This window comes from Apodemus sylvaticus, chromosome 5 (genome assembly GCF_947179515.1).
Source record: "Apodemus sylvaticus chromosome 5, mApoSyl1.1, whole genome shotgun sequence".
NCBI classification, from domain to species: domain Eukaryota; kingdom Metazoa; phylum Chordata; class Mammalia; order Rodentia; family Muridae; genus Apodemus; species Apodemus sylvaticus.
In genome coordinates, this window is record NC_067476.1 from 33010324 (window position 1) to 33025202 (window position 14879).

Here is a 14879-nt window from a genome sequence, read left to right on the forward strand (position 1 = left end):
TCAGGACCAGAACCCAAGACTTCTCAGTGTTGTATTATAGATAATGTACTGTCTTCTCATAAGAATATCTGGGTCGCTGGGCGGTGGTGGCGCATGCCTGTAATCCCAGCACTTGGGAGGTAGAGGCAGGCGGATTTCTGAGTTTGAGGCCAGCCTGGTCTATAGAGTGAGATCCAGGACAGCCAGTGCTATACAGAGAAACCCTGTCTCGAAAAAACAAAAAACAAAAAACAAAAAAAAAAAAAAAGAATATCTGTGTCAAAATAAGAACAGTATATAAATTTATCCCAAAGTTAGTGATAAGCTGTTATTTTCAAGTTGTAACTTGAAACTGAACCATCAATACCTAGTGTTCATTAAAAACTATTACTAGATTCTTGAAGCAACCCCAGACTTACTGAGTCTATATGGCAATTATGACATTTTTTAGCCAAGTGAAATGATTATTGCTTCAGCATTCTAACAGTTCTCTGCCCTACACACCCATAGATTTGTCAAATTTTCTTATGCCAAATATGTAGGCCCATTGCAATCTATACAGTTCTTACCGGTATAATGGCTTTTATATGATGACATGATTCACTCAGACTTGAGCAAACTGGATTGTGAGGTTAGATAAATAAACAAATGAATGACTGAAAGTATAATGTGGCTAGACTAGATGATGTAGAGGCCACTGTAGAGTGAGAACCGCAGGTTTTATGGCTACAGCCAGGCTGGAGTAGGCACATTGAGAGCTCACTTCTGCAGCTAGCATCATGGAATGGTTTTCCTTTGCCTAAATTAAGGTTCTTAAGTAGAACTCCAATTAAGACTAAATAGCAAGATTCTACCTTATTAAGTAGTGGCACAGGTGGTTTGGTGAGGAAATTTCCCCTTGAAAAAAGGCTGTGAGAAAAATACAGACTGACCTGCTTACTGGGTGAACTGATGCCCAGGCTGTCTGACACATGTCTGCCTTTAATGTCATCAGGTAGGACGGACGGCTCCTTTGCTGGTCAGTGGTCAGTTTTGAGTGCTTTCTCTGCACTTCTCACTATCAGGAATATTATGGGGTCAAAACTGGGGGAAGCACCAGGGACATAATAGTGCAGGTCTAGTCAGGGGAGAACACACCACACTGATTGGTAAGTCGTCCATGTTCAGAGCTGAGTAACAGAGAAATCAAAATGAAACCAATTTCTCTATGGAGAGAGGCTCATAAGAGGGGAGGAGTGTGCCCACTTCTGGATGGTAGCATTATTGCAAGGCTTATACCAAATTCTTTGAATCAAGAAAGGGTTTTAAAAAAAAAAAGCTGTCCAAGGTTGTCTTGCGTCTTGGTGTTCTATGCAATTACAGTTCAACAGGTAAAATTCTGCCCTCTGCTGGACAGTTACAGGAGCACAGAAGCATCCAGAATAAGTAGGCTAGGGGAAACAGAAAAGTTGGGTCAGTTTGAACCTACGTCTAATCCAATAGGCTGGATGCGGGTGGAGCCGTGGTCTTCAGCACAAGAAGCAGAAGCTGGGATTTTTCCCCCAGACCCTTGCTGTCTCTGAACTGTGTGACTTAATGGCAGGCTACAGAAATTCTTTATGTTGCTTTTCCTCCTTGGCAAAGTATCCTCCTGAAAGAGCAGGATTAGTGCATATGAAGAATGTATTGTATCTGATAGTGGCAGTTCCTAAATAACTCATGTGAAAGGCTACCTGTGACTAAAGGTGTCAACTCTCTGCAAGGTCCTAAGTCAGCCTTGCCAGGTTCCAAGAACTCTCCTCAGGAGCTGGCTTTCCTCTCAGTAGACGCTTCCCGACATGTTGCGTTCTCTCCCTCAGTGTCCCTTGAGAACGTTCTTCTGGATGTCAAGGAGCTGCAGAGGGGAATGGATTTAACCAAGAGAGAGTACACCATGCATGACCACAACACACTGCTGAAAGACTTCATTCTCCACAGCGAGGGCAAGCTGAAGAAACTGCAGGATGACGCTAAGATCGCCCAGGTAGCCCAGGACAGTGCGCCTGCCCTTCCAGGCCGCCTGAGGCACAGGCTCTGGGCTGGGAAAGTAACGCTGTGTTTGTCTCATGTTGCTGGGTCAGCTTCTATGTTGTTAGTGTTTAATTTTCCTCTTAGTGTCCTCAAAAGTGCCTTTTCCAAGTGGGACCTTTTGTGTTCTTCTCTATTAGTCCTCTCTTCCCCTTTTTCCTGAATGCTTCTAGCACAGGTCTCTATTCCCTAGAGTTTACGGTTTCTGTAGCTCTAAGACTTGATTCTCTGCCACTCCAGGGACCTCTGATACACAGGCAAACTTTGACCGGAGTACAGTGCACATCCTAGAGTCAGCATAGAGTGGGACGGGGAACTGGAGGCAGACAGTGAGAGCTCCTGGTTTGGGGTTGTGGTGGAACACAGAAGAGACTGTCCCTTTTCATGGGGACAGCAAGGAGTATGAATCAAAGAGTTGGGATTTAGAGCCAGAGTTGCTTCCAAGATCCTTCCTGACATTGTGGTTTAAGGAGTTGTGGTTTCAGGAAACTGATGGAAGAAATAGCTCTGTGTGTGTGTGTGTGTGTGTGTGTGTGTGTGTGAGAGAGAGAGAGAGAGAGAGAGAGAGAGAGAGAGGAGGGAGAGAGGGAGAGATGGGGAAGAAACAGCAGGAGGTCTTAGAGATGATTTGTTTTGTCTCACTCTTATACTAGTGAGGTATTAGAAGTGATGTGACTCCTATGGGGGCCATGGGCTAGCTTCTTTGTTTTAGTTGTGTGGCCAAGTGCATGCAGTCCTAGTACTGGAACTAATGAGATGCAAGAAAAACTTGCTTCTTTCCAGGATGCCTTTGATGATGTGGTGAAGTACTTTGGCGAAAATCCCAAGACAACTCCACCCTCGGTGTTCTTCCCCGTCTTTGTTCGATTTGTGAAAGCCTACAAGGTTAGTACAAGGACACCCTCTAGCCTTCTTCTCTACGTTCCCAATAGGTGCCCTCCCCAAGAAGTGTTTGTGACCTAACGCCTCTCAGAGGTCTCCTTGGCCTTGGGTAGGAGATCTCAGTGATCACACTCTGCCCTCTCAGGCCATGATGGTTCATTTTCCCATGAAGCCTCTCTGCCTGGCGCAGGGGAGGTGCTCTGTTACCACTGTTGCCCTGTTATTGGTGACCCTCACAAGCAAGGCGATGGGCATAAGATGTGACCAAGCTGTGAGACTTCTAGACTTACCATTCAGTATTATGGAATGAAGGACAGTGCTGTGTAAGACAGCTGCTTTCTCCTTTTCAATCTGGACCCATCCTGGGACACGATCCATGATGTTGAAAAAGCACATGACTGAAAGAAAAATTGTCTCCAGAGATTGTCCCTTTTGGGAAAGGATGACAAGGAAGACTTTTAGAAACTTGTAGCGCCTAGGAAGCACTGTGGCCTTTTAGTACCAATGGGGTTTGGTTTCAGAGGTTTGGTGATACGATTCTGAGGATATTCCATTCCTTCACATACAATGATGCTATGTTTACTTGCGTAGAACTTGCATGTCTTCCTGTACATTTTGTCTCTAGATTGCTTGTAACACATACACCAATTGTATTGGTTTCTTTTCTATCACTGTGATAAAAGCACCATGACCAAAGCAGCTTACAAAAGTAAGAGTTTAATCGCTCTTACTGCTCCAGAGTTCATGATGATGGAAAATAGTCTCAAAACCTCAAAGTCACCAGGCGGTGATGGCGCACGCCTTTGATCCCAGCACTCTGGGAGGCAGAGGCAGGCGGATTTCTGAGTTTGAGGCGAGCCTGGTCTACAGAGTGAGTTCCAGGACAGCCAGGGCTACACAGAGAAACCCTGTCTCGAAAAAAACAAAGCAGAACAAAACAAAAAACAAAACAAAACAAACCTCAAAGTCAGGCTGGAGGGATAGCTCAGTGGTTAAGAACACTGACTGCTCTTCCAGAGGTCCTGAGTTCAATTCTCATCAACCACATGGTGGTTCACAACCATCCATAATGAGATTTGATGCCCTCTTCTGGTGTGTCTGAAGATAGCCACAGTGTACTCATATACATATAAAGTGAATAAATCTTTAAAAAAGCAAAACAAAACAAAAACTCAAAGTCCAGTGACACAGCTCCTTCTACAGGGCCACGCCTCCTAACCCTGTCTTGGTTTGAATAAGATTGGCCCCTATAGGCTCATATATTTGCATGCTTGGTCACCAGTTGATGAGCTGTCAGGAAAGAATTAGGAGGTGGAGTTTTGTTGGAAGTGGTGTGTCACTGGGAATGGGCCCTGAGGTTTCAAAAGCCCATACTACACTCAATCTGTCTGTCCGTCCGTCCATCCGTCTGTCTGCCTGCCTGCCTGCTTGTGGATCAGGATATAAAGGTCTCAGGTATCGCTATGCTGTTCCGTCCCCATGTTCCTCCCCATGAGGAAATTGGACTAAACCTCTGAAACTGTAAGCAAACCTCCAATTAAATGCTTTCTTTTCTAAGGGCTGCCTTGGTCAAAGTGTTTTATCACAGCAATAGAAAAGTGACTAAGGTACTTCCCAAACAGACCCACCAACTAGGGAATGAGTATTAAAAATATAAGCCTGTGGGGTATGAATTCATTCAATTTACTTTGTTCATATTATGCAAATAGATATAATTTATAATTTAGGAATACGTTATAATTTAGGATATGAGTTGTAAGTTATAATTTAGGAAATGGGAAAATGTTGTCCCTGTTTAGTAAAGATGTATTTTTCTGAATATTTTTTAAAGATTTATTTATTGCTATATGTAAGTATACTGTAGCTGTCTTCAGCGACACCAGAAGAGGGCATCAGATCTCCTTATAGATGGTTGTGAGCCACCATGTAGTTGCTGGGATTTGAACTCAGGACCTTTGGAAGAGCAGCCAATATAGACCTGGTTGCAGATCAGGCTGGCCTCAAACTCAGAAATCCGCCTGCCTCTGAATATTTTTAATTTATATTTGATTACACTCATGGATGGGGAATCCACAGATATTGAGGGCAAACTCTATTACCTGGTATTCTCTCTGTTTAACATTGGTCATACTGGTGGAGGAAAGGATTTTAGCAGATTATGAAAGTTTTGAGAAAAAAAAAAAACATGGGAAGTATAAGGAGAAACATTTTTGAAAAACAAGCAGAGGTTAATGGCTTTGAAGGTTCACTTCTGGGCCTATTCAGATTAAAATAGTTACCTCCTTTAATCATGGTGTCCTGTCAGAAGCTAAGAGGACGAGGAGCGCCTCTGTGGTGTGAGGGTGCCCAGGGATGGGATGCTGAGGAGCCTGCGGCCTTCCAGCGTTGTTAACTGGTAGCTGTAGTTCCCTGTCACTAGTCACGCTAGTGAGCTGCAGAGATGTCCCAGGAGGCCCCTTTGCCGTACTATAATCACATTTCTTTGTTTTGTTTTGTTTTGTTTTGTTTGAGACAGGGTTTCTCTGTATAGCCCTAGCTGTCCTGGAACTCACTCTGTAGACCAGGCTGGCCTCAAATTTAGAAATCCACCTGCCTCTGCCTCCCAAGTGCTGGGATTAAAGGCAATGTGCCACCACTGCCTGGCTATAATCACATTATTTTACATGAAAATTTCCAAGCCTAAGGTCAGAAGAGAAACCATATGTAGAGACTGTGAGCTCACCTGGGCAATGCTGAGATTAGACATCAGCTGGGACATGTGCCCACAGCGAGTTTTGGGGTGCTGTGGTCCAGCCTGTCTGCAACTGTGCTCCTTTGCCTTACCGTTCATCCTTGTGATCATTTAGCTTCTGTGGCGAGGTTGCATGGTGATGTTACAAAAATCTTTCATTGTCCTACGGATGTTGAACAACATTCTGGCATGGTGTTGATCGTGGTGCATTATGGGGAATTAAGTGATATTGGTAAATTAATACAGTTTTTCCCTCCTAGGAGCTAAGGAAACATAACAAAAGCAGCAGACACATGTACATATATTCAGCAAATAGGATTGTTTTAAAAGAGAGAGATTGCCAGGCAGTGGTGGCACATGCCTTTAATCCCAGCACTTGGGAGGCAGAGGCAGGCTGAGTTTGAGGTCAGCCTGGTCTACAGAGTAAGTTCCAGGACAGCCAGAGAAACACAGAAACCCTGTCTCGAAAAACAAGACATACAAACAACAACAACAACAACAACAAAGAAAACAAAAGAAAGAGGCCGTCTGAAGACTGCCAGGTTGAGACGGTGAGCGAGTCGGAGAAGCCTGCTTGTGAAGGGGCTTCTGACCTCTACGGCCGCTCCCAAACTATTCAGTTCAAGCCATAACGGCTTGAAGAAACCTTAACCATCATTATTTCCATTTATGTAATTTTCAGTTTTCTTTATTTTAAAATTGCATTTCCCAGCAAGCAGAAGAGGAAAACGAGCTGAGGAAAAAGCAGGAACAAGCTCTGATGGAAAAACTGTTAGAGCAAGAAGCCTTGCTGGAGCAGCAGGGCCCGAAGGTAAGACGTCATGCTTCTGAGACTGCCCCGAGGGAAGCTCACGTCGAAAGCCGTATGGGCTAGCTTGTGCAAGGTCCTGACCGCTGCCTTTGGTGGCATGTGGGAAAAACCTCATGACTTTGCTTAACAGCTTCTGGAATGAAAGGGCATGCTTGTGAAGCCTCGTCAAGTTTACAGAGGTCAGAGTTTAGGTGTATATTCAGAATCCTTATACGGCCAGGCCGGGCCGTGGTGGCGCACAGTTTTAATCCCAGCACTTGGGAGGCAGAGACAGGCGGATCTCTGAGTTCAAGGCCAGCCTGGTCTACAGAGTGAGTTCCAGGATAGCCAGAACTACAGAGAAACCCTGTCTCATGGGGGGAAAATCCATATAAGATTATCTGATGACCAGGGCCTTGAACCTGGAAAGGATCCCTGGTATCCAAGGGCACTGACCTTTGCCAATAGTCTTCGCTAGGAGGGTTGGAACAAAGCTTTTCCTGAAGGACACCATTGTTGAGTAAAGATCATGAAGAGTCACGGGGTTTTGCTGCAAGGTTTGAGGAGTTTCTGATCATTATCAGCTATCTCTAGCTATAGACCTATCAGGCTGAGGAGAGTTAATAAAATGCTTGCCGTGTATGCATGAGGACCTGAGCTTGCTGGCCAGACCCACATATAAATGCTGGATACTCATAATCCAAAGCCGTAACGACATGGCGTTGGCAAGTCAACTACTCGTTCACACAACAAGGCAGGTATTACTCCTTCACACGCAGACATACACACATACTCTTTACACTGCTGCCCAGCTGTGTTGTGTGTGTTCATAGCATAGAGTTTCTGTTCCCTTTCCAGAAGCTTCCTGAAGTTTTGGCACGTAAGCAGAATGTTGGGATGGTAGTGTCTGTAGTGTTGTCTGTGGCTGGTCAATGAAGCTCAGGTACACTTTGGGGATTTTTAAAGTCCGGATGGGTACTGGTGACATCAGTCTCTGCTTTTCCTTTCAGTCCCCTTCCCATAAATCAAAGAGGCAACAGCAGGAGTTAATTGCAGAATTAAGAAGGCGACAAGTCAAAGATAACAGACATGTGTACGAGGGAAAAGATGGCGCCATTGAAGACATTATCACAGGTAAAGGGTATTTCGTCTTTGTGATCTGTAGTGATCACATAGCCTCATGGAAGTGGTTCCTTTTGGCAACAGTTGGAAAGCTCTTTAGTTAGGTTAATGAGATGTAGAATTATGCAGCAAGATTGTAAACTAGGGTTAAAAGTACCTTCTGATATTGTTTGCAATCCAACACCGTGAACAATCTTGTCCATTCTGTGGGGACCTTTAGGTATTCTTCCCTGTTTGATTGATTCCCTATGGGTCTGATTCGTTATACTTCACTGTTTCCTCCTTGTGGCCTCTCCTATTTGCTTGCCTAATAGAAATAATGAGGAGAATCCATTCTCTGTACTAACAGTTAATGTGGGTTTCTCTGGCATGCTCTTTAAAATCCTCAAAGTAACAAAGCCAACAGGAAGTTAATATTTTTGTTTGGATGAATCTTAAGGGTTCTATCTCAGAACTGGGGATGAATATCAGCTGACCTAGCTTTAGGTTTGTTTGTCTTTTTCTAGCTTAATATTTTTCTTGAATTAGTTCTCCGGGGTTTTATATTGCCTCTTACTGATGAGGGTGGTAACTTAGGCGACTGGACTATTTACCAGTAAATGACTTTTGTTCAATGTCCTTTCCACATGAATGCTGTTTATCAGCTAAGATTCTTCAGACATTTTGCTCTTACGGTAAGGTTTAAAACTCTGTTAAAGTATAGACAGTTATATGATGTATGTGCAGGTGTTCTTTACCTATCTCTACAGTAAGCAACTGATGTCAGTCCTATTAAATGTACACCTAGTGCCACTGATCTCCTCCTCAGCATCCAATCCCCAGATCCTTAGGCATTTCCTATCACCTCATTTGGAAATATTTAAGTATGTATCTTTTAAAGTTGAGGATGAATACTTACAAAACAAAGCCAAAATGTAACCATATTTATTACTCCTTATCACATCAGAACTAAACATTCCTTAATATGTGGCTATTCATATTTCCCAAATTCTAGTTTTTCAAAAATATAATTGATCCATTGCAATTCATTTCATTGCTAACTCAAAATTGTGAATAGGCATGACAAGGTTCTAAAACCATAGACGCTTTTGATTATTCTCCATATAGGAAAGTTAAGTAGATATGGGGATTAGATTTTTGATGTCAATAAAGGATTTCTTGGCTGTTATTAAAGAAGCATAAATGAGTGGCTAGTAAAAAATGGCAGTCTCTTCTCATGGAGAGCACATGGTGTAAACATACACTGTGAGGTGGCTTGCAGAGTCCCCTTGTGAGTTACTTCTCTGCCTTCTGTGCACCGGGAAGTTCTACTCTGCATGTTCTATGAAGGTAAACACCTAAGTGCCACACCAAGATTAACTTGAGATTAGGGAAGCACCCAACTTCATAATTAAGAACTCAAAGGACACAGGCAGGCCATAGTGGAACCTTTCTGTAACCCTAGAACTGAGGATGTTGGGGGAAGGAAGATTAGGAGTTAAAGGTCATCCTTGACTAGAGTGTATTTCAGCTCCTGCCTTAAAGACAAAAGAATGAAATCGTCCTCCATACCCCAGGACATCTTATAAAATGAACAATGTAGTTTTATTTGCCTGTGTCTCAGAATAGTTTTTCCTCAGTCCTTTTCGCAGACTTTCTTCTGACTTTAATGAACTGGAATACAAATTGCCCTCTCTCTGACCCTTCCTCTTACACTAACCATGTACTAATGCACCCGATGCTGGCTTCTTACTCGTGTGTTGTCTGGCTGTTATTGTCAATGCAGTGCTGAAGACTGTGCCCTTTACTGCTCGCACCGCCAAGCGTGGCTCTCGGTTTTTCTGCGAACCTGTTCTCACTGAAGAATACCATTACTAAACTGTTGCTCTTTGTCACCTGATACTATTAAAAGGTCACTACAGGTTTTTTTTAACCTCTTATCTCCCCTCCCCCGCCCCTTATGTACACTCTCCCTCCATGTCTTAAGACCAACCACTGTGCTAGCGTGGAATGCTATCTTCATTTTACATTTTTTGTTGTCTTCGTGCTGCATGGTTTTGTATTTCAGTCATGACTGTGTTACTCACTGACATTTTTGGTACATTTATGTATGTATGTATGTATTTATCACATTCCTGCAACCATATGGATATGGGTGACAGTTAATAGAACCACTTGTAGATATTTTCAGAACAAACAGTGAAAGATTTGGGGACTCAAATCTTTGAATGAAAATGACAACAAACAGTAACTACTAAGAATTTTTAATGTTTAAAAGGGGCAAGGAAGAGTGAAATGATCCTGCAGGCTATGGTGCCTGCCACCAAGCCTGACAACTAACATTGGGCCCCTGTAGCCAGGTGCTGAAGGGAAAGAGGTAGTTCAGGCAAGCTGCCCTCTGACTCCTCACCTGAACCATAGTGCATGCTGCTCCCGGCAATAGAAGTCATAGATTGTTTACACTCTGTTGAAAATGAGAAATGTCTTGACGCTGCACTAAAGACCTCTGCAGACTGGCCGTTCTCAGGTCTTATACAGTCCTAAGTGTGCTAGAACTCAGTCTGAGCCTTACACTGGGAACGCTTTCAACAATAACCTTGAAAACGCTGACCATAACCTAGCAGTTCATAACCCATGTCCCCAAAACACTGCTCTGGGTGGTAACCTCTATTTACTGCCATGCCCTATTTTAGGTGTCACAGTTTCATACTAAGAGCAGAGAGGCAAGGCCAGAGGTGCAAGCAAAGACTAAGGAAGGAGCTCCCTGTCTTTCTTATATTCCTTCACTGGCAACTGTTCCATGTCAAACTACAGTACTTTCTGGTGATGAGGCCATACCTCATCTGCTTGGCAGGACAGTGGCAGCAGAAATACAGATAGTATACTTACTTACTATTGAAAGATTGTATTTTTTCATAGAATTTAAAAAACAAGCAGGGAGGTGTAAGATTTGTCTGAGTAGTTTCCTGGGATCAGCATTTGTTCAAAAAGGAGCAAATTTGTCTATGCATAGTTGCTTAGAAAAGAAGCAAATAACATACTACCAATTTTCAATAGCCATTGACTATCTCCTGTGCTGTGATTGACATGGAATTGGGTGTTTTGTGGCACAACTATTCTATGAATTATATTTGCTAGGTGTGCTTGTCTTTGAATCAAAAGATCTGTCATTGCCTGCTCTGCAGTGTACCTAACCACCAATGCTTGTTAACTGGCTGAAAACTTTCATCTGCTCGACTGTTTGTTGTTGGACTGTTTGTCTTTCTGGAGCCAATCTTCAAAGCAGCTTGAACCTGGGTGATCAGGGCTGGGTGGGAAGATGCTCATCCTTCCCTGTTTAACCTAACACAAGCTGTAGTGGAGCCTACACCCTCTGTTAGCTAACATGCCCAGCATTGTTAAGCACTAAGTTGAGTTGCTTTCTGTTTTCATCCCATTTTTACTTAACCATCATTTTGTGTTTTTGTTTTCTGTTTAGCCTTAAAGAAGAATAATATCACTAAATTTCCAAATGTTCACTCGAGGGTAAGGATCTCTTCTAGCACACCGGTGGTGGAGGAGACACAGAGCTGGCAAGCATCACTTTTTACTTAGCTTCCTCCTCTTTCCTATATGCAGTTCAGTGGTTCCTTACGGTTAAGGGTAATACTGGTGAGAATCTGACCAGTCTCTGTGCCTCACATGAGTAATGTGTGGCTTTCTCTGCTTGCCTTTATGATGGCTTGGCAAGAGAATTACTGGTTGCATTTGCTTCTCTTAATCCTCTTTTTAGTCTACATGTTACTCAGTTAACGCCAGTTTTATCTGAAAGAATACAGTGGGAAGTTACAGAAGTTGACCTGTAGCTTTTGAAAGATGAGGAAATTTATAATTGGTCTGAGGAACCCTAAACTACAGGGCTTTGGGAAGATTATATTAATTGTAACTAGGCTTTGTTTTGTCTGAGATGGACTAGACAGATCACAATTTACAATTTTACAATTTTTTTAAAGATTATTTATTATATGTAAGTACACTGTAGCTATCTTCAGACACTCCAGAAGAGGGCGTCAGATCTTGTTACAGATGGTTGTGAGCCACCATGTGGTTGCTGGGATTTGAACTCAGGACCTTCAGAAGAGCAGTTTGTGCTCTTAACCACTGAGCCATCTCTCCAGCCCACAATTTTACAGTTATTTAGGGGACAAGTCCAAGAGAATGGGTCTGTCCCACTGGACTTTTTGATTTTGCCCTGTAGAATGTTCACCAAGTATTAGTTTCTATGTAAACTACCAACTTAAAAACTAGACTTATTTTAAAAGATTGAGTTCCTAATAAAAATTCATACTAAAGGGAAAATTAAGAAACCTTTTTGTTTTGCTATGTCTTAACTCATAAGGCTAAATGCTGGCTAGACTATCAGTCCTATTTATGAAAGCATGCTTTCATACTAAGAGTGCTTACCTAAAATTCCTGTTACTCCATTTCATCTCACTAAAACAATGCTGCCTTCACCCAGAATGCACTGCACTAGTTTGGGCTTCATTCACAGCCTTTTTAGATATCAAATATTCTGCCTTGCATTAGGAATGAACTAGAAAGTTGGAGTTAGGCCCATTTCTCATGTAGATTGGGGTGGAAACAGAATGGGTGGCAGGAAACTATTGAAGGAGTGAGATTTTAAGTATTATTTCTAGTTCATAAAAAAAGTATCTCAATAATTGTTCTGCAGTTCCTGTCTTATCCTTGTTAAAACAATAATGACAAGACAGTTTGTCATTGTTCTCATTTTTGAAGACTGAGCACAGGTGCTTCCAATTGGAGAAACATTTCAACTAGCCAAGCTACTAACAGTGATAAAAATAATCTGTCTCAGAATCCTACCAGTATTACATCTTATTTTAATTGTAAATGCTGAAGATGTGCACATTTGGTTGGATGCTCAGTGGGTTTGAAGGGCCGGTTAGCTGACTCTACACAAGCTGCTTTGACTGGCTGCCAACTAGCTTGCTGAGATGTACTTGATAGCTGTCCTTTCATTGGCATTTTCCTCTTTACAGATCTTAGAAACCAACCCTACAGACGGGCCGATGCGGTGAGACGAAGTGTGAGGCGGCGCTTCGATGATCAGAACCTGCGTCCTGTTAATGGTGCCGAGATGACAATGTGACCTGAGACCGCCTTCATGAGAGGGTGTCCATGAAACTGCCGTTCCAGCCTTCACTACAGAGGGAATACTCTTAAGGGCTCAGATTTAGCAAACACATGGGAATTTAAAAATGATGGGTTCTCCTTTTAACCCCTGTTAACAAGTGCCTAAAATTGGAAGTAACTTGCTCAGATTAATCAAAGCAATAGGATTTGACTTAAATCTTTTTACATCAGTATGTTACTCAGTTTTTTTAACCAAAATGTAAATTTGATATTAAATTCATTACTTGCCATTGTGATTGTCCCTTATGGCCCACCCTGACTTCCTGGTAATCTGTAAATACCAGGGATGTGTATGCTATGGGCATCCTTTGCTGAGAGGTCTTCTAAGACAGTGTGTGCTCGAGCCATATTCACCAACTCCTAACAAGGGACTGGAAATGGGAGGTGGAGGCTGGCACACAATTACATCTGTCATCCAGTCCCAGCAAAGTACAAACAAGATGCAACTGCAGCACCACTCCAAGTCATTGGACTCTACCCTATTTCATGTTCTTTCTGTGCAAGGGTGCCATGCACAAGGGCATTCACTTGTCTGACTGCAAGATGGCATAAAACACTCAAGACTTATCTGCAGACCTGTGTTAAGCTAGAGGCAGCTTTTAATAACACAAATGTTCACTAATTAGCACTAAAATTAATGTCTCAGTATTCTGATTTTTGAGGACCATTATGGGTGAATCCTTACAATAGAAATTGGTGCCTTGTTAGTCAGGGAGATTTTACCACAAGCTTTATCAGTAAGCATTCAAAATTATGTGTTAGTGTAATGTTGGGAACCAGGCCTTATTCTCTTCTGACAATCGAAGGGTCCTTTTCTTTTTTATTCGTTGTAAATTATACTGAAATGGTTGACATTAAATTATCAGGGCTGAATTGCTTTGTGCATTTCTTACTTATGGGAAATCCCCATTAAATTAGCATGGAGATTAAGTTTAAATTCTGTGATAGGGTTAAATGGTTAAGTAAGTCACTTACCTTTACTTCCTCACTGGCAAGGCATTTTGATCCATCCCAAAGTCAAAGACTGGACTGAACTGAAGCTAAATTTGTACTTTTCATAATACATACTCTGCTTCTGGCTTACCTTGTTGGTACATCAGTATATTAATTGTAAAAATTATTGTATAGTATTTAACCACCAAATTTGTGTTCATGTGAACCCCTTGGTGAAGGTCCCCTTTTTCATGGATGTGTAGTTATATGATCTTTAAAATGTACAGATATTTTGCTATAAGATTGGTGCAGTTTTTTATGGTTTTTACACTTCTCTTTAATTCCTACCTAAGCCTCTAGGTAATACTGTAAATATTGTTTTAAAATGCATCAGCCTATGCTACACAATCTGAATGTTACTTTAACTTATAGTTTGTTTTTTAAATATATATATATATATATATATTTAACTACAAGGACAGTTTAAAAGTCAGTTACCACATTTCACAGTAGTATGCCTGTTTACAGATCCCTTTTAAACTGCCGCTTGCTGTCACATTCATACATGTGTAGTTTAAAAAGAACATGCCAAGATTGTTGTCTTGTTGAGTCAATGTTCATCTTGGTGAGTATATTAATTTGATCATGATATCAGACAAATATGTGGACCTTTCACACAAATCAGCTGTTTTCCAAAGGTGTGCATTTGCTTAAAGCAAACTGCCTATTTCCCAATGTACAAATGGACAATAATGTTGGCATATTCTTCTGTCTGTCTATTAATGGCCCTGCTTCTTAGCAATATTAGAAATGTTTTATAAAGCATTTCATGTTACTTTTCTGGTCTTTTCATGCCATTTGAGCAAATAAACTATTTACACTACTATTCTGTCATATGTTCTAATCTTTTGAATACTTTACACTGTTTTTGTTTTATATAAACTAAAACACAGCTTGTTATTTGAGCTTCAAATCCAAAGGTAGTTTATTTTAGAAAAACTGTTCCCTCATATGCTTTCTTATAACTTAAAAAAAAAAAAAAAAAAAAAAAAAGTTCACCCAAGTCAAGAGCATAAGCCTCTCCAGCAAGTTTCCCACATGTTGTGGTCAAATGCAATAGGTCTTTTGACCTATTTGAAATGTCTTAAGGCATTACACATTTAGAACATTTTCATACTGCAACTATAGCAGTAAAGCTCAAAGGATGATTTGATTAGATTTAGA

General features: G+C 41.6%; 1 protein-coding gene across 4 annotated transcripts in view; it reads left to right on the plus strand.

Moving 5' to 3' along the window:
• Fmnl2 (formin like 2) overlaps nucleotides 1–14541 on the plus strand; it is a 261419-nt gene extending 246878 nt beyond the window's left edge. Inside the window, exons 22-27 of one of the 4 annotated variants that reach the window (XM_052182484.1) lie at nucleotides 1818–1981; nucleotides 2809–2910; nucleotides 6351–6449; nucleotides 7439–7562; nucleotides 11008–11054; nucleotides 12569–14541. In XM_052182484.1, the coding sequence (XP_052038444.1) occupies nucleotides 1818–1981; nucleotides 2809–2910; nucleotides 6351–6449; nucleotides 7439–7562; nucleotides 11008–11054; nucleotides 12569–12607 (575 nt within the window). In that variant the 3' untranslated portion in view covers nucleotides 12608–14541. Of the gene's footprint in view, nucleotides 1–1817; nucleotides 1982–2808; nucleotides 2911–6350; nucleotides 6450–7438; nucleotides 7563–9315; nucleotides 10986–11007; nucleotides 11102–12568 lie in introns of those variants that run through there. The other 3 variants (XM_052182483.1, XM_052182485.1, XM_052182482.1) reach the window with 3 other exon arrangements.
• Nucleotides 14542–14879: the final 338 nt, after the last annotated feature.